At 44.6% G+C, this 24,613-nt stretch overlaps 1 protein-coding gene across 6 annotated transcripts in view; it reads right to left on the bottom strand.

Annotated features, from left to right (window-relative positions):
- The window catches only part of ABLIM3 (actin binding LIM protein family member 3), a 131,240-nt gene that overhangs the window by 50,828 nt on the left and 55,799 nt on the right, over window positions 1–24,613 (bottom strand). For all 6 annotated transcript variants that reach the window (XM_043913229.1, XM_043913233.1, XM_043913228.1 and 3 more), the window contains 4 exons: window positions 18,493–18,676; window positions 16,140–16,252; window positions 9,299–9,425; window positions 5,308–5,401 (listed from right to left, as the gene is read on the bottom strand). In XM_043913229.1, the coding sequence (XP_043769164.1) occupies window positions 5,308–5,401; window positions 9,299–9,425; window positions 16,140–16,252; window positions 18,493–18,676 (518 nt within the window). The remainder of the gene's footprint in view (window positions 1–5,307; window positions 5,402–9,298; window positions 9,426–16,139; window positions 16,253–18,492; window positions 18,677–24,613) is intronic.

The raw sequence follows: 24,613 nt of genomic DNA, 5'->3' as shown, positions 1-24,613 counted from the left end.
CACTTTCTGAACCCTGTACTCATGGGATGGTCACAAAGGCTTCCTTGCATCTACAGGATCCATCATTAACTCAAGTTCTAGGCTCTCTCCCCTTCCCAGAGGATGGGAGTCAGGGCTGAAAGTTTCAAGCTTCCAATCATGGCTTGATCTTTCTGGTGACCAGCCTCCATCTAGGAGCCCACGAGTCACCTCATTAGAACAAAAGATGCTCCCATCGCTCAGAAATTTCTGAGGGGTTTAGGAGTTCTATGTTCAGGAACTGAGGTCAAAAACCAAATGTGAGAACAAAATATGCTCCTAATGTTCTTATCACTTAGGAAATTACAAGGGATTTAGGAGCTCTGTGCCAGGAACCAGAGGCAGAGACTATTATATATATTTTCCATGATTTCACACTGGCATATCTACTAGGAGTTAAATAACAGTAGTATTCTCCATTGATAGATAAAGACTCTTAAGACTCAAAGAAAGTAACTTGCTTGGTTTCATGGCTAGAAGAGATAAAACTGGAATTCAAGTCTGTTTAACTCCAACTGTGTATTTTCTCGACATCCCACTGTGTCAGTGGCCCTGGGGAACTGACAGCTGTGGGCATTGGTGTGGAATACAGGAGCTGGAGTCCTAGGTATCAGCTCTGTCTTTACCAGAAATATGGCATATGACTTTGGAAAGAACCACATGTCTCAGGGTTCACTTTTCTCATCAGTAAAACAAGGAGGTTGAACTAGTTGACTGCTAAAAGTCTCTTCCAGATCTAAGAAAAAAAAAAAAAATCAATACATCCAAGATGCTAATGGAGCCTCATACAATGGAATCAATGGATACCCAGTCACAAGAGCTGCCCAAGAAGAGGCGGCTCCAACAATACTGAATGACAGTAACTTGGGGGAAAGACAGGTGCTGACATGATTTCAGAGCAGCCTGGAAATGCTGGGACGAATTCCCATCTGAGGCTCTGGCCCTGCGTGTAACTGAAGTCTCTCCCTTCTGTAAAGAAAAGTCTGCTTTTATGATTTCTCGATGACATATGCCAATGACATATGGATGTGTCTGGTGGTGAAAGTAAAGTTCAATGCTATAAAGAAAAACATTGCATAGGAACCTGGAATGTTAGATCCATGAATCAAGGTACACTGGAAGTGCCCAAACAGGAGGTGGCAAAAGTGAATTGAACATCGACATTTTAGGACTCAGTGAACTAAAATGGACCGGAATGGGCAAATTTAATTCAGATGACCACTGTATCTACTACTGTGGGCAAGAATCCCTTAAAAGGATTGGAGTAGCCCTCACAGTCAACAAAAGAGTCCAAAATGCAGTACTTGGGTGCAATCTCAAAAATGATAGAATGATCTCTTTGTTTCCAAGGCAAACCATTCAATATTACAGTAATCCAAGTCTAGGCTCCAACTACTAATGGCAAAGAAGCCGAAGTTGAACAGTTCTATGACAACCTACAAAACCTTCTAGAACTAACACCAAAAAAAGATGTCCTTTTCATCTTAGGGGACTGGAAGGCAAAAGTAGGTAGTTAAGAGATACCTGGAGTAACAGGCAAGTTTAGCCTTGGAGTACAAAATGAAGCAGGGCAAAGGCTAACAGAGTTTTGCTAAGAGAACACACTGGTCATATGCAAACATCCTCTGCCAACAACACAAGAGACAACTCTACACATAGACATTACCAGATGGTCAATACCAAAATTAGATTGTTTATATTCTTTGCAGCCAAAGATGGAGACGCTCTATACAGGCAGCAAAAAACAAGACTAGGAGCTGGCTGGCTCAGATCATGAACTCCTTATTGCAAAATTCAGACTGAAATTGAAGAAGATAGGGAAAACCACTAGGCCATTCAAGTATGACCTGAATCAAATCCCTTACGATTATACAGTGGAACTGACAAATAGATTCAAGGGGTGTGACCTGATAGACTGCCTGAAGAACTATGGATGGAGGTTTGTAACATTGTACAGGAGGCTGTAATCAAAACCAGCCCCAAGAATAAGAAACGCAAAAACGCAAAATGGTTGTCCAAGGAGGCCTTACAAACAGCTGAGAAAGGAAGAGAAACGAAAGGCAAAGGAGAAAAGGAAAGATATACCCATCTGAATACAGAGTTCCAAAGAATAGCAAGGAGAGATAAGAAAGCCTTCCTAAGTGAACAATGCAAAGAAATAGAGGAAAAGAATAGAATGGGAAAGACTAGAGATCTCTTCAAGAAAATTAGAGATACCAAGGGAACATTTCATGCAAAGATGGGCACAATAAAGGACAGAAACGGTATGGACCTAACAGAAGCAGAAGATATTAAGAAGAGGTGGCAAGAATACACAGAAGAACTATACAAAAAAGATCTCCATGACTCAGATAACCACGATGGTGTGATCACTCACCTAGAGCCAGACATCCTGGAGTGTGAAGTCAAGTGGGCCTTAGGAAGCATCACTACAAACAAAGCTAGTGGAGGTAATGGAATTCCAGTTGAGCAATTTCAAATCCTAAAAGATGATGCTGTTAAAGATGCTGGGAAAGATTGAAGGCAGGAGGAGAAAGGGATGACAGAGGATGAGACAGATGGTTGGATGGCATCACCGACTCAGTGGACATGAGTTTGAACAAGCTCTGGGAGATGGTGAAGGACAGTGGAGCCTGGCATGCTGCAGTCCATGGGGTTGCAAAGAGTCAGATACGACTGAGAGTCTGAATGACAACAACGACAACATGCCACTGACCCCCACTACTTGTGGGTGCCCCCTGCCCACAATTCTGCAGACCTGACAAGTGGTTCTCCTGAATGTGACCGTGTCCCACACCCCACAGCTTTTTCTCAGCCTGTATATCACTAACTGCTCTTGCAGAATCTGCTCAACACTCTGATTACTTCCCATCTTTTCTGGAGTTCTGTCCTCTCACCACCCCTCCCCAATCTTACCCAATCCTGCATCCCTTAGCGCTCCTCCTTTTTTTCTGACTTCTCAGTCTCCTTCTGCACTCCTGCAAGCTGCCACTCCCCATGTTATCTTCAGCCCTCTTCTCTAAGAGGGCTGATGACTTTCAGGGTGCTATTATTCAAGTCTTAGCATTTTTGAGACTGTTCCCTGCAGGCCTGAGCTTTGTCCCTGACCTCTGGTCCACATTCTCATTGTCCTCTTGAAATTTTCCTGGAATTTCAACCACGCTTCTTCCCAAAGGGAATTCATGTGTTTCTGCTCAGATCAGTCTTTCCGTGCCATCTGGACTTCTGCGACGGCAACACCAGACTTCCTCTCATCTGGGCTTGACACTTGGGTTCAACCTCTGGCCTCTTCTCCTTCGATGGCTGCATCTACAAGTGGCCCCATGGTTGCAAAGCTACTGGAATTCAACTTCCACAGTATTGTAGACAGGCTGATTAATCCTGCCACTGTACCTCCCAAGTCCTTTTTGGGGGGTCGAGGTCTTCTTGCGGGTCTCCCGCTTCCAGTTTCCTTCCTTTAAACTTAGCCTGTGGACATCATGTTATTCTCCCTAAGGTGCAGCTCGAAGCAGGTCACTTCTACTTGACCTTTCCCCAACCCCCTGCTGTCCTGTGAATTACAGACGCCTCACCCTGGTATCAGGCCCTCAGAAACCTGGGCCCAAATCCTCCATGTACTTCTGTTTCATGCTTTTTCTCCACATTGCACTCCTACTGCTCCTTGGAAATGCCTGATGGCTTATCCACTCTGTGTATTTATCTTATTCTCTGATTCCCTATATAGTCTTTTAATGGAAATCTTAACAATGTTGTTCTTTGGTTTAAAATTCTCCAATGAATTTCCACTGCATTTGCTATAAAACATAAACTCCTAAACAGGCCTACAAAGCTTGATATGATATGCCCTTTATGATCTACTCCATCTTCCTCTAGCCCTGATTTATAGAACTCAGCCACACTGGCCTTTTTCTCTGTTCCCTGAAAGGGTCAGGCTCATTCCTCCTCTAGCCCTTCACATGGCAGCTTCCTTCTCACCCTCAGGGCTCAACTACAGTGCATCTCCTCAGAGTCCCTTCCTGGCTGCTACAATTTCTCCTGAGCTGAGGCTCTAGGATCCTTCTCAACACACTGCTGACTCCAGGCAACTTTGGTCTCCTGGCCAGATTTGTCAGAATTAATGATTCTGTTCACAAGCCCTGACCTAGTCTGTTGTCCCTCAGCCACTGTCAGATGAGAAAATGTGGGCCTAGAAAGGCAAAGATACTCACCCCAAAATCTGAGCATGAGTAAGCAATTGAGTCAATATTAGCACCCAATTATTTGTACTATTAGGCTACTGTTTTTCATTTTTTGAGATTTGAACAAAATCTGTACTTTAGTTAATAATACTGTATCACATGTTAATTTCCTGTCTTTTTAACCAACAATATTTCTTTGTATTCTCAGAACTGGATTAGGAGTTTCAAGCCTCATTCAAGTTATTTTAATCACTAATAAATTTTCTAGACTTTTAGCTGTGATTCTAGATGGCAAAATACATGAAACTATAACAAAATTTTGAGTGAATATAAATTAGAAAGCTTTTGTATACATATACATAAATATAATATATATATTTTGGAAAACTTTATAGAATTTTTGCCTAGCAAAAAGATTTATGACATTTCGATTCTACTTGTTTGACAGGATGAATAGAATACTAGGCCACTGCTTTTCATTTGCACCAAACTCTTTCCTGCTTCTGACTCCTCAAGGTGGGTGGTCCCAAGGCATAGGAAGACAGCTGCCTGGGCCCAGGGCGTGGGAGGGAAGGCCAGGAAGGCCAGCGAATGGGAGCTCAGGCAGGGGCTAGGCAAGGGTGCTGCAGGTTGTCTGTCACTGGCAGAGTGAGCTGTGCATCAGAAGCAGAGGAAAGTTGTTGCCATGGTGATGGACCAGCCAAAGAAGGGCTTAGGGAGCAGGCTGCTAGACAAGCTGGTTCATAAATCAGCACATTACTGAATGCTTAAAAAAATAAAGGCTCTATCCTTTAGGCAGGGCAAAGAAGAAAATCATAATTGTCACTCCCTTGTAATCTATCTGGGTCTGAATCCAGAGAAACAACCGACATTTCCAACACATTTTTTGAACAAGGAGTAATTTCGTCCAGCTTCTCATTTGGGGGGTACCTAGAGAAGCAAGGTTATCTGCTCAAGGTCATGTAGCAAGCTAAGCTAAGGCAGAGAAAGCAGGGGAGGGAGAGGCTAAGGAAAAAGGGGTGTGGGGTGACTTTCCCCTTCTTCAGGGATGACTCTGCGGGGTCACAGGCCATCTGCTCAATCACCTTGATAGTTACTTGTACCCACTCACCTCCAAGACTCTGCCGCTGATGTATCGGTCACAAGTCTCGCACTTAATGCCAAACTGGGAGTGGTAGTCAGACTCGCAGTACGGAACGCCATCCCTGCAGAGGAAATCCACACAGGAAGAGGAAATTAGGGGGGTCCACGGGGGTGTCACGTGGAACTTCCCAGACCCACAGATAACTGTGACTGGACCAAGATTAGAAGCACTCAGGTGGCTGTTCAAAGTGAAAACTGCCCAGACACCCCTCAGATCTACAAGATCAGACAGTCCCTGGGGTGAGAGGGCTGGGGAATCTGCATCTTGACAAACTCCCCATGCATGCCTGGGAAGCACTGTTTCCTGCTGGCCATGAGGGTCCCTCACTCTTTTTTCCTTGCTCTCTCCTCAGATTTTCTAGACCTACTCTCTTCCCCTTACCCTAAAGGACTCTTTTAAAAGGTCATTTAAAAAATAAAACTTCCATTTAGAACAGGTAATATCTGCATTTGGCACACTGCAAAGGCACAAGGGGAAAGTCTGCACCCTCCTCTCAGTCTCTCCCAGTTTCCCTTCCAGGAGGTCATCAATGTGATCAATTTTTTGCATATTCTTAAGGGTTCCTCTTCTAACAAAACACTGGTACAAAAAGAATCATATGACTGTGCTCCTGAATCAGTAGAAAACAGGAACCCTTGCCCTCCCCAATCACTTCCTAAGTGCTCCATTCTTGCCCAGTGCTTAGAACTTACTGGGCAGTAATAAGATTATTGTTAGTTATTCTTACACTATCCCTACTACAGTAGCCATTGATATTTACTGCTTGGTATGTGTCAGGCTCTCTGATGGTATTTTACATAGGTTGTTTCATTTAATACTTGCTGCTGTCCTATGAGGTTGGAATTAGTGTTCTCCCCATTGTGTGGATGAGAAAGTGAAAGTGAAGTCGTTCAGTTGTGTCCAACTCTTTGTGACCCCATGGACTATATATAGCCTACCAGGCTCCTCCATCCATGGGATTTTCCAGGCAAGAATACTAGAGTGGGTTGCCATTTGATCTAGTGCTAGTTCAAACCCACAAGGTCTGGTTTCTCAGCAGGCTGTCATGAGAATTAAAGGATGTGACTCCAGGGTGTCCCAGGGCTCAGCAAAGCACCTGTCCTAGGGGATCCCCATGATGGCTGACAGGAGTCCACAAAGGACGTTTGGGCTCAGCTTTCAAGGGCCAACATGGAAATGACTGGGGACATCAAAGCACTCAGCCCAGCTCGGGCCCTGCCTAGCTCTAGGGCCCAGATCTGATGACATCTCTCTGAAGTGCCGATGACATCTTCTGTATGGAACAGAACTCACTCACATGCAGAGAGGCCTTAGACCAGGCACATCCACGCTGCTGCCCTGCGGGGACTGCTAGGAGCCTACCCTGGGCAGCAGGGCCATCAGTATTTCCTGAAGGAGAGGCAACATTGAGGACTGGTGCTCAGCAAAGTCAGGAGGTGACACAGTTGTTTGTGGGTCCATGAGACAAGCCTCCCTCACCCTCAACCCTTTTACACTCTGGGGGGTGGGAGGGTTACCCTGCAGGGGCATAAAGTCATTGGTCAGGAAGTGGGTGCAATGAACCACCAAAATTTGGGTATAAATGCCAACACCTCCTAATTTGGACCCAGGCAATCTGCATCTTGACAAGCTCCCCATGCATGCCTGGGAAGCACTGTCTGCTGCTGGGTGAGGTCTTTGGGAATTTGACATACATGATTCTAAAAAGAGGCAGAGGATAAAAATTAATCTTTACTGGGTATTGATTAGGTACAAAGCACAGATCTCTGAACCCTATGAGGGTTCTTCTTCTCAGCCCTGTTTCTATAAATGAAGGAACTGAGACTCAGAGAAGCTGAGTCTCTTGCTGAGGTCAAGTGGGCTGGGCTTCTGACCGGGGCATCAACACCAGAGCCGGCGCTGCTAAGCACCTTCCACTCTGCTGGCAGATGGATGAAGAGCCCAGAGCCCGGCTGCAGAGGCCTAAGGCGTGGTGGGTAATCTGGGTTGGACCTGCTCACAAGGAGCTCTGAGCAAACTCTTACTCCCCCAGAGAATTTGGACTTGAACTCACAGACTCAAGGACTTCTGGCTGGCATCTCACCAAGGGAACACCTTACTTGGCAGGCACAGAGGTGCATGCCAAACTCCCACTAACATGCGTTCAAAGCGCTCGGGCTGTGACCTCAACTCACCTCTGTAGCCTTGGACTTCACCTGTGCACACACCCGAGTTCTAGCAAACAGGATGGATGTGGCCAGCACCTCCCTGTCCTTGCCCAGGCTGAGCATTCTGGCTACAAGCTTTCCTTCTTTGCATTTTCAAATCTTATACACCTCTTCAAGGTCCAGCCCAAATATTACCATCTCCCATAAAGCTCTCACATATTCCAGATACCACTTCTGCTAGTTAGAAGTGAACAGTCACAGCCACAGCCTGTGGCTTAGACCTATGACACAGACAAAGGTCGTTTGGCTAGTACCTACCTCCCTTTTTGACAGCAGCAGTACCTTGCCTGCGTTCTGGGAACCACCCCTTCCCACTCACAGTTACAAAGGGCTGCTCTCTGATTCAAGGGTTTAGATCCTACTGGTCAGGGATGGGCATGTGAACCAGTGGAGGCCAAATCAGAGGCAGCTGTGGGACTTTTGCTGGAGTTCTTGGGAAAGAGGCCTTTCTCCCTCTTTGCCAGGTTTATGAAGCTGCTAGAAACAAAGCTTGGAGTTGCTGGTAATCATCTTTGCTACCAGTTGGGGAGGTCCTGCTTGAGAATGAATCAGACACAGAGGAAGGCAGAGCTGAGAGAGACAAGAAAGTCTGGGGAGAGGGTGCGGCTTCTGAAAGGCTAATGACAGCTTTAAGCCTCTGGATTCAGCCATGCCAGAAGCCAGGAATGCCACTGGCCTTCCCATGAGTCAATAAACTCCCATTTTTGCATTCAAGGGAGTTTGAGTTGGGTTTTCTGTCACTTCTGATTGGAAAGGTCTTAAAGAACAGAACTTCTCTTGAGCTCTGAATCACATGTACCCTGGAGTCATCATTTTTTATGCATACAGCCTGTCTCTCTTATTTCTTGATAGTAGAACCATGCATGCTACAACTTTAATGCTCACTATATCCTAGCATCGGGTCAGAGAGTGATACTAGAAAATGTCTGGATCATAGTGTAAAAAGTTCTGAGGGCTCATGGCCCTAATTTTTTTTTTAGGTACTTGAGTATGTAAATATGGTCATAAGGACCTGGCACAAGGGGCCTTGTCTAGTGTTCAGTGTCACGGCCAGGCTGTCTCTCCTGACAATTATGTGTCCATCATCTCTTATCTCATTTCATTCAACAACTGTATTATCGACGTTGGGTCAGGCATTGTGCTACAGGCCGCAGTCAATTAAGCAAAGTCCCACCGTGGTGAGAACAGACGCTAAGTATAACCACTGCGGCAATAACTTCCTGAGACTCAGTTTCTACAGCTTTTCAAATAGGGGGTAACACCTCATGGGGGTAGTCATGGGGCTTGATGTGATAATTTGTACAGAGCAGTTAGTACAGTCCTTGTCCATACTAAAAGCTCAATAAATGATAGCTAATATTATTATCCTTATAAACAGGTAACATGGTTAAGTATACAATCGCAAATGGTGTTGGCCTACCCGAAGGAAACCAATAGGTCCGATGAGGGCCGCTGGGAGGGCCAGTGTGGAGGGCCTGTAAGAGGTGGTATGAAGCCAGTTCTGAGGGGAGGGTATGGGACCTGAGACCAGAGGAAGGGTAGGAGCAAGCATGCTCGGAACAGAGAAGGATCTCAGAACAGGGGAAGCACCGAGTGAGGGCCCAAGGTGAGTGGGGTGCTGTTTGTGGCTGGAGTGTGGCAGCCAGACAGAAACGGGGGGAGATGCTGCTGGTGCCTCAGGCCAAGGGCCATGTGGGGCCAGGCCTGGGGGCGTGCAGAGGTCAGGCGGGCGGGGCAGGGGAGAGACCTACTTGCTGATGTACTCCCCGGTGAGGATGACGCTGCAGGTCTGGCATTTGAAGCAGCTGACGTGCCACTGCTTGTCCAGAGCCAGGAGCGACTGGCCATGCTTGATCTCCTCCTTGCACCCGGCGCAGTCTGCAAAGACAAGAGGACCCGGTGAGCAAAGCACCTTGGGCCCTGGGACCCTTGCTGTCGTCTCGCGCCGGAGTCTAGGCAACCCTTCCTGAACGCTGGCTTTTCCGTAACTGCTCCCACCCAGGCACCAGCACCAGTTGAGACTACGTCAGGTGAGGGAAAGGCCAAAGGTACCTTGGGAGGTGTGAGGGAGAAAGAAAGGCCTCACAGGGTTCCTCCAGAAAGTTCCTTGCTGGTCATCCTGACCATGGTTCACCCATAGAGGACCCTGAACTGCTCCTAGCCTGTTCTCAAGTTGCTAACAAAGCTCATGCAACTCTCAGTGACCTGGGGAACTGCAGCATCAGTGTCACCTGGGAAATTGAAAATGTATAGAAATGTGGGCCCCATCCAGATCAACTGAATTTTTAACTATTTTATTTTTATTGAAGTACACTTGATTTACAATGTTGTATTCATTTTAGGTAATAGCAAAGTCATTCAGTTACACACACACACACACGTAATATATTCTTTGTCAGGTTCTTTTCTATTATAGGTTGTTACAGGGATTAAATATAGTTACCTGTGCTATACAGTAGGTCCTGTTGCTAATCTATTTTATATGTAGTTGAGTGTATCTTTTAACCCCCAAATCCTAATTTATCTTCTTCTTTCTCCTTTGTTAACCATAAGTTTTCTATGTCTGTGAGTCTGTTTCTATTTTGCAAATCATTTGTATTATTTAGGTTCCACATAAAGTGATATCATATGATATTTGTCTGTCTCTGACTTATTTCACTTACTGTGATAATCTCCAGGCCCATTCATGTTGCTGCAAATAGCATTATTTCATTCTTTTTTATGGATGAGTAATATTCCATTGTATATATATACACCACATCTTCTTTATCCATTATCTGTTGATGGACATTTTGGTTGCTTGCATGTCTTGGCTATTGTGAAGAGTGCTGCAATGAACACTGGGGGGCATGTATCTTTTTAAATTAGAGTTTTCTCCAGGTAAATGGCCAGGGGTGGAATTCCTGGATCATACGATAGCTCTATCTTTAGTTTTTTTTTGAGGAACATCCATGCTGATCTTCATAGTGGCTGTATCAATGTACAATCCCACCAACAGTGAAGGAGAGTTCCCTTTTCTCCACAGCCTCTCCAGCACTTGTCATTTGCAGACTTTTCTTGACAGCCATTCTGACCGATGTGAGGTGACAACCTCATTATAGTTTTGATTTGCATTTCTCTAAAATGCAGAAAGTTTGAGCAACTTTTCATGTGCCTGTTGGCCATCTGTATGTTTTCTTTGGAGAAATTTCTATTTAGTTCTTTTACCCTTTTTGACTGGGTTGTTTATTTTTTTCATATTGAGCTGCATGAGCTGTTTTATACATTTTGGAAATCGAGCCCTTGTCACTGAATTTTATCAAGATCTCCAAGCCCAGCAGAGTTTGAGAATCCCTGCTCCAAGCTCAGTTTCTACTTTTTCTCACCTTTAGGTTCGTACGCTCAGTGGTTTGTGATTTGTGTGCTTTTGGTTAAACCTGTTCTCTTGCCTAGCACCGTGCTCAGCACACAGTAAGAACTCAGAGCAGATGTGCTGAATGAGCAGCCCTTCTAGCACTCAGGCAAAGGATAGAACTTACCATGCACACCTCCTCCCTTATGTGACTACAAACCAAACATCTGCCTCCCCAAGCAGTGAGGGTTAAAGACTCATGAGATTGTTCCAGGGCAGAAAGGCACCCTTGCTCTCCATTTCCGTCACCCTGGACCATGCGCTGAGGCCAACAGAATGTAGGGGGGCCCAGAGGCTGCCTGTTGCTCAACAATGTCTAGGGAGGGGCAGGAAATGGAGGCAGGGTCCGAGGTACTTGGGAGATGCTGGGAATTCAGGCTTGGCCGACCGGATGTCCCACTCTGGAGGAGGAAAGGGTCAAGGGGCAATGTTTACCAGAGCACAGGCCTCCTTCTTGGCACCAAAGGCAAATGCACACTTGGGAGCAGTAGAGGAGCACAGCAAGTTGGGAGAGATTGGCTGAAGCTCTCATCCAGCTGGAAGCCAGTCCTGGAGAAGAGATGAGGTGTCTGTGTCTCTAGGAAGGGGGTGTGTCCAGCAAGCTGTGGAAAGTCTGGGCCCTGAAGAAGTGTGTGTACCAGTCAGCTCCCACAGTCCACGCCTCTTGGCTACACAGCACCTTTCCAATGTCTCTTAGCACAAGCTGGGGGCAAGAAGGTTTCCCATTGCAAAATGCTTCAAGTCCCAGGTCTTCAAATGGGGGCTGGCAGAACAGATTTAGGATTTCTTTCTTTTCCTTTTTTTTTTCTCCTGGAATAAGTCAACTTCTACTCCATCCCAATCAGCACAGTCTTCAGAACATCATTGTTTAGAGGTCAGTACCCCCTCTTCTTTTATAGACAGACGGCCTCTGAAGTGACTTGTCTGTGCTCTGTATAGGAAAACCCAAGGGCTCAGGCAATCTGGTCCAGCTTTCTAGGCCACAGGTGCTGAATTTGTGTCTCTGTGGGCCTTCTCGATAGGGTTAAATGATCCCACAGAGGCTCAGAGTTCACATCAAAGTCCCACCCAGCACAGTAACCCTCAGCATTCTCAACAGGTGGGCAGCTCACCCCCTCTTGCCTTTAGACAGGGAAGACTGTCATGATAGCCTTTTTTATATGAAGCTGAGGCCTGAATTCTTGTGACACCCCCTATTTTAAGCAACCAAGGATTATCTACCTCTTACCCTAAATGTGTTTCTTCAAGTCTTTCATGACAACCACAGTTTCTCTCTTCTCCTTTATCTCCTGCACTTCACTTTTCCTTGCTTGACATGGTCTGAGCAAATTCACTTGTGGATTCCATGGAGATAGACAAGTTACTGGCTAACACCACCATTGTCCATCTTTTCAATAAAACTTACTCAAAGAGTTGCCTCCTTTTGTGGCCACAAAAGATTTGAGTTCCATCTCTTTAAGTTGCAGTGACATATCTGAGATGAAATTGGCATCTTGAATTAAAATTTAGGAGATGGTACAGTATAGTGGTTAGAGGTTGAGCTGAGAGGTTAGAGTGAGTGGAGAGAGGCTGGCCAAGGGGAGAATCCCAGCTCCCCAGCTGACTATTTGTACAACTGTTAAGGTCCAGCTTCCTCATCTGAACATCTTCCTTACACCACTGGTGTGAAGATGAACTGAAGTCAAGCCTGGAAGGACTGTGCACAGTGCCTGGCATGTATGTACCCAATAAGTGGTTCTTATCATTATTATTCCACATTCTCATGGCTTTTAACTCATACTCTGTGCATTATCCAGTTTCTGATATGAGGTCAGAGGCAGCATGTCTGCTGTAGGGAAGGCCTGCTAATTCCTCCTGAGAATTCTGGCACACCTATCCCACATTTCTTTTTTTTCATATTATATTGCTCACCCTCCACTCAACTGGCTTCAGATGAAGGATCTTTACCAGGATCTTTTCCCCCCTCTTCTTCCAACTTTCACTTATGACCAACATTGGAGCCTCAGGCACTGCATCCAGGAGCCCATGGACCTGGTGTAATAAGCAAGGTCAGGACACACCCTGTCCCAAGTGGATTCTGCCCAGCCAGCTGTCCACTCCATTCCTCATACATTCTTCTTTATTCCAAAATTACCACCTTCAGCTGGCAATAAGCATGATGCACCTGCTCCTCCTAAATCCCTCCATTTACTGGAATCTCTGAAGACCCCAGACAGTTATTTTTAGTTTTTTCCGACTGTGTCATTCATTACAGCAAAAATAGGTGGGTATGTGAGTCATAGCAAGCTCCCCACCTTGTTTTAGGCAACTAATCCAGAAAGACAGGACCCTTCCTATTAGCAAGTCATGTCTCTGGTATGGGGTATTAAGGGAATAGGCTCCAAAGCCAGACTTGCCTAGGCTCACACTCTGGTTCCATTACCATTATCTGAGTGACCTTGACACTCTTAGAGTATCTGTTTTCTTATCTAAAACCATTGCTCTTGTCTCTCTCATAGAATTGTTGTAATGATTAAATAAGATGTTATGTATAGAAAAATTAGTGCAGTGCTGACAGTAGCGATGGCGGTGGTTTTGGTGATGATGGCGATGGTACTGCTGCTGCTGATTCTCTGCAGTGAGGTCTATGCAGTGCCCGGCACTAGGAACAGTCAATGTCAGCAAAGGTGATGGTAGTGTTGGTGGTAGTGGTGGTGGCGGTAATGGTATTCAATATGATGCTGGTGGTTGTGGAGATAGTAGTGATGATGGCAATGGTATTGGTGGAGGTGGTGATTTTGCTTCTGCTCCTGATTCTTCTCAGTGGGGTCTGGGCAGTGCCTGGCACTAGGAATAGTCAGTCAATGTCAGCAGTGGTGATGGTATGTTGGTGATCATGATGGAGGTGATAATGGTGATTGTGTTGGTGGAGATGGTGGTGATGCAGCTTTTGCTCTTGATTCTTCTCAGTGTGGTCTGTGAAGAAACAGTTCTCCTGCCTCTGATAAATAACATGATTCCCATCTCTTGATAGTTCCAAAGTATTCTTAATCTCTTCTGAGTAGATACTGCTCCTGCTTTTCCACAGTGTCTTGGCATTTCAGGAATGAAACTTCACACTCCTCTGGCTCAAAAACACAGCAAGTTTTTCCTCCTTCATTTTCCTTTTCCAAGCTATGTTCTTCATCTTAGCACTCTTTTGAATCTTGTTTTAGTTCTCTCCATCCTTGGGGGACTCAGAAGCCCTTTCAACTTCCCCTTGAGTCAGGAGACTACTTTGTGTTTGCAGCATGGACAGTGACCACTTTTGGGGAAAGAACATTTCTCTGAAATATAGGCCCCATAGATCCACACATTTATGTCTAGACTTCGTGAGTAGCAAGATGAGCCATGATCCTAGGCATTGCCCTGGAGACTGCCCACATGCTCACTGTTCTTCTGTACTGACTCTTCCTTCCCTTCTTCCACCTCCTGATCTGAAGAATTATGGTGGAGACATTTAGTGGCCTCTCCTCGTGGACATGCTCCCATGCAGGCCTCCAGCACTCAGCTTAGGAAATCTTCCACTTGCCTGAGATCCCCAAGGCACACAGTAACACACAACACAAGCTGAGTGAAATAGCAGCAGATTCAGGAATTTATTCTCAGTTCTCCTTTGGCATGTTTTCTAGATTAGACCGCCAAGCCAACAAAACTCCTCATTTTATATTTAGAGAGCAGTTTATACACTATGATATGTGTTAGTTTGATTGTCAAATACAGATACATTTGCTTTCCACCAAGTTGGGTAAACTGAGCCACAGGGAGGCTGCATGACAGGTGTGCATCACAGAAGGAAGATAGCCTCCTGACTCCAGCTGGCTTCTCTCTATGATCTCACATGTGGTCTCTCTGGTATCTGGGTACCTGAGCAGCATCAGCCATGGTCCTGTGGTCCTGCATCCCAGCATTCCAGACTTGCTGTCATTCTGGATGATGCTTTCAAGGAGTTATGAGGGTAACCTATGTGCACTCAGCCTCAGAACCTCGAGATGGAAACCTGTTCAGAGCAGCAAATTTTTCTTGGTCCCCATCAAAGACACTGAAGGAAGGTCTGGGAACAGGTCTGAATCAACTGAAAGGAGGGAAGGATGATGGAGGGAGCCCCCCCACCCCACAGGCTCCCTTGCTATTGGAGCCTCTGAGAGCTGAGTCCTGCTGACTTGGGGGAGGTGGTTCTGTGCTCGCCCTTCCCCTCAAGTGGACACAGCCCCAGCATGCTGACTCTGCTGGTGCCATGGCCGACAGCCCCCACATGGCGCAGTGATGCAGCACAGGACGCTAATGGGCTTTCATTGATTCTGCCGACAAGGCCAGTGAGAGTGTCATGTAACACGAAAGAATGCTGGAGCCTAACCTGGCTTACGAAACCCTGGGTGTGTGTGTGTGGGCACATGCGGTGAGGGGTCCGAGAAGGGCGTTTTGCAACAGTGATTTAGATACCTTACAGCTAGACAAGTTGGAATGGAACGGACATTCCACAAATCAGAATGACTGTTCTAAGGTACATCTCTGATCCTCAGCTCCCCTCCATGCCCCAATCTGTTTTAGTGATAGAACATGACCTTTGTGAGTAGTTCTCAGTTTTAGGAGCAGTGAATGAATCATTCAGGAAGCTTATTATGATCATATATTTCTAGGTCTCATTTCTACAAGTCCAAAGTGGGCCTAGCAATCTGTATTTTTGCCAGTTTTGCAGTGAAGCTAATGCTGCAGTCCACAGGACACACCCTAGAGACACGAAGCGCAGCCCTTGTGGCTTTCTCCCATGCTCCCTCTTTTGCTAAGATATGTCTGCATATAGTTTTTTAGTGGAATTTGTACAAATTGAGAGCCACTGGTGGAAAGCACCTGATCAGCTCTGTTGGAGTGCTCCGGGCAGCCTGGACCAAAGGGGAGATAAGGAGGCCCACTCATCCCAGGAGAAACACCCAAGGGGCCAAAACATGGCCCAGGCCATCCCTCTTTACTGTTGGGCAGCCTGTTTTCCCTACATTTGTATGTAGGGAAACTCATGAGTCTGGGCTGTCTGCCAACTGGGTCATACTTCAGGAGTCCTCCAGGGTGGGAACCGCCCCCACTTCCCTCCAGGTTGCGGAAGGGAAGTGGTTAGTGAAACTGGGACAGGGGAGCCCTGGGAGATGTGCTCGCAGACGGGGAGGCTCCCGGCAGGGAGGACTCACGGCTTGGTCCACGGATCTTGATGGGCTTACTGCTGGTCATGGACTGGGAGCACGTCTGACACAAGCATTCCTTCCCGCTGAAGGTCACCTTGTCTCCAATGGGGAAAGGCTTCCTGTGAGGAGGAAGAAGAAATTCAACACCTCCTCTCCAGAGGGCTCTGTGTCTATAGGTGACTTGACGACATATGCTTGAAGATCTCTGGTAGCATACACAGCACATATAGAGTACCAGCTACATTCACAGGCTGTTCCCGGGGCAGAGCTAAACCACTCAATCAGGATCAGGACCGGAAGGAGACCCAGTTGGGCCATTTACATGATTTTTAAACACTGGGGAAATCACAACACTATTTGAGCTTACATTTCTCTTCTATACAAAGGTGGTGGTGGTGGCTTGGTTGCAAAGTCGTGTCCAACTCTTATGACCCCATGAACTGTAGCCTGACAGGCTCCTCTGTCCATGGAATTTTCCAGGCAAGAATACTAGAGTGGGTTGCCATTTCCTTCTATACAATAAAGAGGCTAAAAACTCGTCCCAGGGGTGCTTCCTCCTGGAAGGATGTCTTTCCAACTTGACCTATCCCTGTATGTCAGGAAGGACTCAATTCAGTTTGCCAAAACATCCTCCTTTTACTCCCCAGGAACCTTAGATGTCCACAGAGAGCCTCTTCCTCTGCTCACCTGCCTTTGAACAGTTGGGAGTTCCACAGCTCAGGGATCTCAAGCTTGTCATGTCCTGCCTCCCTAACTAAATAAAAACTGCTCAGACCCCTCAGTACAGCCAATCCCATCACGCAGCAGCTCTTGCTCATGTAGTCTAGAATGCCTGTTAACATGGGTTCTGAGCACATGGCCCTAAGCCTGCAGTGGTTCTACTGCCCTTACATTAGCGACATGAACAATGGAGGGAGTGCTGGGGAGGGGTAGCTGAGCTCTCGTCACAGCACAGGCACTCACTACCAGTAAAAGGACATGGATCATGACCTTGAGAAGACACCTCATCTCCATGGGGCTTCACAAAACCTCCACTTTATACTATATGGGCCCTACTGTGCAAACTTTCAATGGTTCTGGCATTCTAGGACCTAAGGACCAGGTTTTAAGGGCTGGATAAAAGAATGAATGCCACTGGGTGATATTTTCTTAGGGACTGTGGCATTAGTCTCAATCAAAAACCCCAAGTGGTTAATTACTCTAACTGGTAACAAAGAGGTGGTTATTTTACGAGAAAAATAATTAATCTATAGATTACTTTCCCTATTAAAAAGTGCATACATATACTCTAATAGTGCTTTACTTATGACTTTGAGCAGTCCATTAAATGTTAAAATATTGGTGGACAGGGTTGAGGTTTTCTTTATTTTTTGTCTTCTTAATATGGTATTTGGTATACAGTGGGTCCTTAAGGTACATCTGCTAAGTTAACAAGTGATGGGGATGCTTGGGTTGGGGAGCAGGCAGATGGTGAGCTTTCCATCACCTATCAAAGGTCTTGAGAATGGAGAGAGTAACATGGAAACATATACACTACCATATGTAAAATAGATAGCCAATGGGAATTTGCTATATGACTCAGGGAACTCAAACCAGGGCTTTGTAACAACATAGAGGGGTGGGATGGGGTGGGAGTGGGAAGGAGGTTCAAGAGTGGGGGACATAGGTATACCTATGACTGACTCATGTTGACGTATGGCAGAAACCAACACAATATTGTAAAGTGATTATCCTTCAATTAAAAATAAATAAATTGTAAAGTCTTGAGAAGGTGGATGATGAACATTATGATAAAGAAAAGAATAACAAAATCAGACACAATTTGGTACCAGTCACTGAGCGAAGGTCTCTGTAGGTACTGTCTCATTTATCTTCCTGAAAACGTTATGAAGTTGGACTGGTTTTGATGACCATTTTACCAATGAACCTGAGGCTTACAGAGGTGGGGTCACCTTCCAGGGTCGTGGAGGAAGGCTATAAATAGACATCCCAGGACCACATGTGGCTGAGGATGTGAGAGCCTGAACCAGACCCATGGATTCCACACTGAGTCTTGAGAGGCCATGGTACTCAGTGGTTCCTTTGGGGCCTTTTGATGGGAAGTAGGAGATTTGAGTGCAGGGGCTCAGATCTTTACTCTGCCTTCATCTTGGAACAAACTAGTGTTTTGTGTTAGACGACATCTAACAGACAGGATTCAGCTGCTACATGTTCAAAACCATTTGCTTGTCAAGTCCTTCCACCCCTGAGATTCTAGGAATCAAAGTGTTCACCCCAAGATCTGCCTGGGAAAGGCCATTTCTCCCCTTCCCCAGGCACCTAGGCAGAGGGTCCCAGCCCTTGCTGGCCACCCACTCACTTGCACAAGCTGCACACGAAGCACTTGGGATGGTAGGTGCGGCCCAGCGCGGAGATGACCTCGCCTGTGATGAAGTCCCGGCAGCTGTCGCAGCGGGTGCCGTAGAGTTGCTGGTAGTCCTGGGTGCAGATGTACTCCTGGTTCTTGAAGAAGAAGCCCGACTGGGCTAGGCCACAGCCACACACTTGAGGAAACAAGGAGGGAGATAAAGGCAGGTGAGTCCAAGGAAGGGTCTGCAAGCAGGAGGTTCTTGCTGGGGATGAGGCTGGAGGCTGACTCAGTTACAAGCGACCAGAGAAAGGTGACACATGGGAACTCATGGGCCTCTGGGGCCAGTGCTTCCTAAAGGACTGTATGAAGGTCACTTGCATCAGAATCACCTGGCAGACTTCTGGAGACTCCCTGGGGTTGCAGAGCCTAGGCATCTGCATTTTTAGCACAACTCCCTGGCTGACCCTGATGCGCACTGACACCAGCCATGGTGTACAATCCTCTTAAGATATACGCCATGCAGCTCACAATGCAACACAGCTGGTGATACCATGATTTAATAAAAGAATCATTTGGTTAAAAATTTCCTGGGCATTTCCTATGTGCACGAGTCTGTGCTAGATGAAGACAACTTAAGATGTCAATGGGATATATGATTTAAAGATTATAATCTGTTCTCATCATACTTTATAAAGTCTTTTGGGATATGCTGGTGGACAAGATGAAGTAATGTAGGATGGATAATAGAAGAGCATGTGGATATAATTATAGGTGTCTGAACAACTGAATCATGGGGGACCCCCTCCCCCAAAGGACTTAGAAATGTGGGAAATGAGATTTCCCTCTGAGAGTTATGAAATCAACACATAATGGGAAGAGCAGAAAGAGGCTAAGTTTCTTTCAAGATATCGAATGACTCTCAGGGCCACCAGAACTGCTGAGTATATTGATCCAGCTAAAGCAAGGATGGGTCAGCCAGGAAGGGACCAGTCAGCAACAAAGGAAAGCATCTGGAGAGCTCTTTCAAATCCCCCTTGTTCAGCTCTTTCAAATCCCCCTCATTCACCAAGTGACTGTCTGACAGTTTGACTTTCTACATAGGTTGCCTTTGGGAAGAAGCAGCTGGTCAGGGCAATGTGAACTGATATAACAGACAGTCACAGCTCTTGTTTACGGTAACAAACAGGCACTTAGCTTTAATACACTGGTTTCCCAAAAATGTTGTTAGCCTGACTCAGCTTTATCAAGTGTGATCCGTGGTGGGGAAACCAACAAGATGGTTTCCAAGCTTCTAAGTGCAAGGACCTGGCCTGGACTGGGTGACATCATCCCAGTAAGTACCCTTTCATCTTTAATACGCCAAGTTGTTTTCCAAAAGCAGCTTGGTTAAAGGTAGGAGGGACTTCCAGTTGAATGTCAGAAGTATCTCACAAGTGTTTATTTAATCTGCAGGCCAGAGGTAGGATTAAAGGGCCAAGGTGAGGGAGTAGGGCAGCTTCAAAGTGAATCATGTGGGACTTCACATGTCACAGCACCAAGGGAAACATCTAGGTCAGTGACAGACTCTCCTCTGGGAGTCTGAGCACCTGGTCTCTGGTCTTGTCACTGCCACTAACTCTCTGGGTGACAATGACCTTGGCCCTCTGTAATCTGGGGCCTCTGTTCACTGCTATGCAAAAAGCAGAAACTGGGCAAGAAATGACCTGAGATTTTCTTCTGATATTGACATCCTGTGAGTCTAGAAGGAGAGCTTTCTTCATGGCTGACTATGTGCCTAAACATTTAAAACTCTGTATGAGGTAGAGCTGGAGGCCCATAGAGACCAGCCCTGTAGGGCTGACGGGTGGAGGAGGTGGTGGTGGAGGTAGCAAGCGGGGAAGGGTCCATCTTTCATCAGGCTTCATTTTCCATCAGGCTTCATGAAAACTCATCACATCAAACAATGCCTGGTCTGGAAGGCAGGCAAGGCCAGAGGACAGGCTGTTCTGGAGTGTGCAGGTGGCAGATCGATTGACTCCATGGCTGTGGAATTAGTTAGGTCATGGCCTACGACCTCACTGGAAAGAGCTCCTGTTTTTTCCCTTCTTTTCTCTCCTGTGTGTCTCCTGCCAACTCTACTCCCAGAGCCACCTCTCCCAGTGGAGAAAACCAGGAGGCCTACAAAAACTTGGAACAATCAGTTCCTTCATTTCCCCCAAGGAGCTGAAGGAGGAAGTTTTTGGTAGAAAGGATGTAAGAGTTGATAAGAATCCCAGGGTTCCTGGAAATACAGTGGGGAACACGAGGTGGAAGGTAGGCTGGACCAGCATGACAGATGTGTTTGAGCCTGAGCAGAGGTCTTCATTCAAATAACAGGAAGGGCCACGGGAAAGGTCTGCAGTACGGAAGTGACATGGGATTAATATATCCAGGGCAGTCATTATTTTGTGAATCAAAAAGTAAAGTCTTATAATTAAAAGAAAGATCATATGGTCTGACAATGGGACAGAATATGAGAACTCAGAACTGCTTCAAGAAAATAAAGAATGAGAGCTCACTATAAATATAATGCCTAGAAGAGGCTTTACACCAAGCCTTACTGTGTTTCAGCGGAAAATGTACTATTTTGAGGGTCAGTGGACCTTCCTCCATATTTCTATTCTAGCACTCAGGTGCTGTGTGACTTTGAAAAAGTGACTTCACCTCTCTGGAGTTCAGCTGCCTCATTTGTAAAATGAGGGAGTCATGTGGTAACTGAGGACACATCCAGGTCTAAGAGTCTAGGATTCTGTCATCTAATTCTGTTGATTTTCAACTTTTCAAATGAGACAGTCTTATGGACTTTCAACATGTTAGAAGGTCCCCTGAGGGAGATTTCATTCATTATTTTAAACCTTTAAATTGTGAAATATACATACAGAAAATGTAATAAATATACTACACTGTATACTGTACATTGTAAAGAAGAAACATAAAATACACCCCCAGGTATCCATTACTGAATTTATGAAACAGTGTTACCAGCACCTTGGAATCCCGTTCATCTCCCTAAGAACTCCTTTCCCGAATCATGAGTTTATCAATCTCTTTGCTTTTCTTTACAGTTTTACTACCTTTGAGGTATCCACAAACAATATATTGTTTAGTTTTGCCTGTTTTTGAATTTTATACAGATGGAATCATACTGCATTAACTCTTCTGTGTAATTTACTGCTTCATTCTCTCAGTGTTATGTTTTTGAAATTCATGTCGATGCACCTAATTGTGGTTCCTTTGTTTTGCTGTGCTGTATTCAACTGCGTGACTACATCACAACTGATCTATTCCACCTGTCCTAGATACAACTCCTTTCCAAATATCAATACATGATTTACAGATTCTATCTTTCATTCTATGTGTTTACTTTTTACATTCCTGATGATCTATTTTGAAGCAAAGGAGTTTTTAAATTTTGATGATGTTTAATTTATTTATTTTTCCCCAGTTGCTTATGCTTTCTTTGTTATCATGTCCAAGAAGGCTTTGCCTAACTTAACGTCATGAATATTTGCTCCTATATTTTGTTTTAACAATTTTGTAGTTTTAGCTCTTACCTTTAGATTTTTAACTAACTTTGAGTTAATTTTTGTGTATGGTGTGAAGAAGACTGCAATTTCATTTTTTTGTGTGTACATATGTTCAGTTTTCCTAGCATCATTTGTTGAAGACTATTCTTTCCCTATTGAATTATTTTGGTTGTCTTGATAATATTCAACTGACCATAAATATAAGACTGTATTTTAAAATTTTAATTAATTAATTAAGTTTTGGCTGTGCTAGGTCTTCACTGCTGCTTTGTCTACTTGCAATGAGCAGGGTCTACTCTCTAGGTGCAGTGTGTAGGTCTCCCACTGCAGGGGCTTCTCTTGCGGAGCACAGGCTCCAAGGCATGAGGGCTTCAGTAGTCGCAGCACATGGGCTCTAGAGCATAGGCTATTATAGAGCACTATTGAACACTGGGCTCTAGAGTATGGGCCCAGTGGGATGTGGCATGTGGGATCTTCCCGGATCAGGGGTCAAACCCATTTCTCCTGCACTGGCAGACAGATTCTTTACCACTTGAGCCACCAAGGAAGCCCAAGGCTTTATTTTTGCCTCTCATTTCTACTCTATTGATCTCTATGTCTATCGTTGTACCACACTGTCATGTTTATTGTAGCTTTGCTGTAAGCTTTTAAAGTGGAAGTTTCAAGTCTTCCAACTTTGTTCTTCTTTTTTAAGATTATTTTGGTTATTCTATGTCTCTAATTTTATATACATTTTAGAATCAGTTTGACAATTTCTGCAAAGCAGCCAGTGGGGATTTTCATAGGGATTACGTGTGCTATGAACTGAATAGTGTCCTCCCCCAGATTCGTATGTTGAAGCCCCAAGTCATAACGTGATAGTATTGAGATAGGTGGACTTTAGGAGAAAATTAGGTTTAGATGAGGCCATAGGATGGGACCTTCATTATGGGATTAGTGCCCTCATTAGAAGAGACACCAGCAAACTTGCTCATTCTCTTTCTCGTTCTCATCTTTCCTCCTTCCCTCCCTCCCTCCCACCTCTTTCCCTCCCTCTCAGAAAATGTGAGGACACAGTGAGAAGGTACCTGTCGGCAAGACAGGAAGGGAGCTTTCCATAACCTGACTATGCTGACACCATGATCTTGGACTTACAACCTCCAGAATTGTGAGAAAATACATTACTGCTGTTTATGTCACCCAATCTTTATTTTGTTATGGCAGCCTGAACTGACTAAGATAGCACCAAGTTTGTAGACTGACCTGAGAATATCGCCATCAAAAAAAGATTTCTGATCCATGAACATGGTATATTTTTTCACTTATTCTTTAATATTTTATAGCTTTCAAAGTATAAATTTTATGCCTTCATTAAATTTATTCTTATGCATTTTATTTGATGCTATTGTAAAGGGAATTGTTTTCTCAATTTTATTTTCAGATTGTTCATTCTAAGTATATAGAAATACAACTAATTCTGGTAAACTGATCTTGTACCTTGAAATCTGATCAACTTGTTACTTTTCATAGTTTTTTAGTGCATTCCTTGGGATTCATTATACACAAGATCATGCCATGGGCAAATAGAGATATTCTTACTACTTTTTCAATCTGGGTGTCTTTTATTTCATTTTCTTGCCTAACTGACCTACCATGAACTTGCAGTACAACATTAAACAGAAGCGGTAAGAGCAGACTTTTTTGCTTATTAACATTTTTGATCTCAAAGGGAAGCAGTCAGTCAGTCTTTCACCATTAAGTATGACGTTAGCTGTCAGTTTACCTTTGTTCTTGAAAGATAGTTTTGCTGAATACATAAATTTTTAGGTACTTCTTTCAGTACATAAAGATATTATTTCAGATTTCCTTGTTGCTACTAAAACTTTAGCTGTCAGGTTATTTACCATTCATATGCAGATGTCCTGGCTCTTCTCTCTGGCTACTTTTAAGATGGGTTTTTTTTGGGGGGGAGGGGTTGTTTTTGGCGATCTGCAGTTTCACTATGATGTGTGTAGGTAGATTTCTTTTATATTTTCCTACTGGGATTTATTAAGTTTCCTAGATTCAAGGATTTGTGTCTTTCAACAGTTCTACATAATTCAAAGATGCTATCTCTTCAAATATTGTCCTCCTACTCATGTTCTCTATTATCTCTCTGTAGAACTCTGATTAGATATATGTCAAACTCTCTCACTATATTCTCCATGTATAAACTTCTCTTTTATTTTTACCACTTTCTTGTATTTCTGGGCTATACATATATACTGCTCTGTTTACTGAATCTTAAAGTTTACTGTCTTTTCAACAACATCTGATCTGCTATTTAATCCATACACCGAGTTTTAAATTTTAAATACTATACATTTTTATGTCTAAAATGTATATCTTTTTCAAATCTGCTGTTGTTATAATGTATTGTCTCTTGTTCATTGCTTTTGCTGGCTTCTCTTACTTGCTTAAATGTACTGAAAATAGTTATCACACTATGTCAGAAAACTACAATCTATAAAGTCTCCAAGGTTCCCATTCTATTCTCCATCATTCTTCTGGCTTTCCCTCATTATGATTTGTGTATTTTTTACTGGAGTTATTCATTATGATAATAA

This window comes from Cervus elaphus, chromosome 9 (assembly GCF_910594005.1).
Source record: "Cervus elaphus chromosome 9, mCerEla1.1, whole genome shotgun sequence".
Classification (NCBI taxonomy): domain Eukaryota; kingdom Metazoa; phylum Chordata; class Mammalia; order Artiodactyla; family Cervidae; genus Cervus; species Cervus elaphus.
The sequence above is the reverse complement of the archived record's forward strand: the minus strand, read 5'-3'. Positions and strand labels throughout refer to the sequence as shown.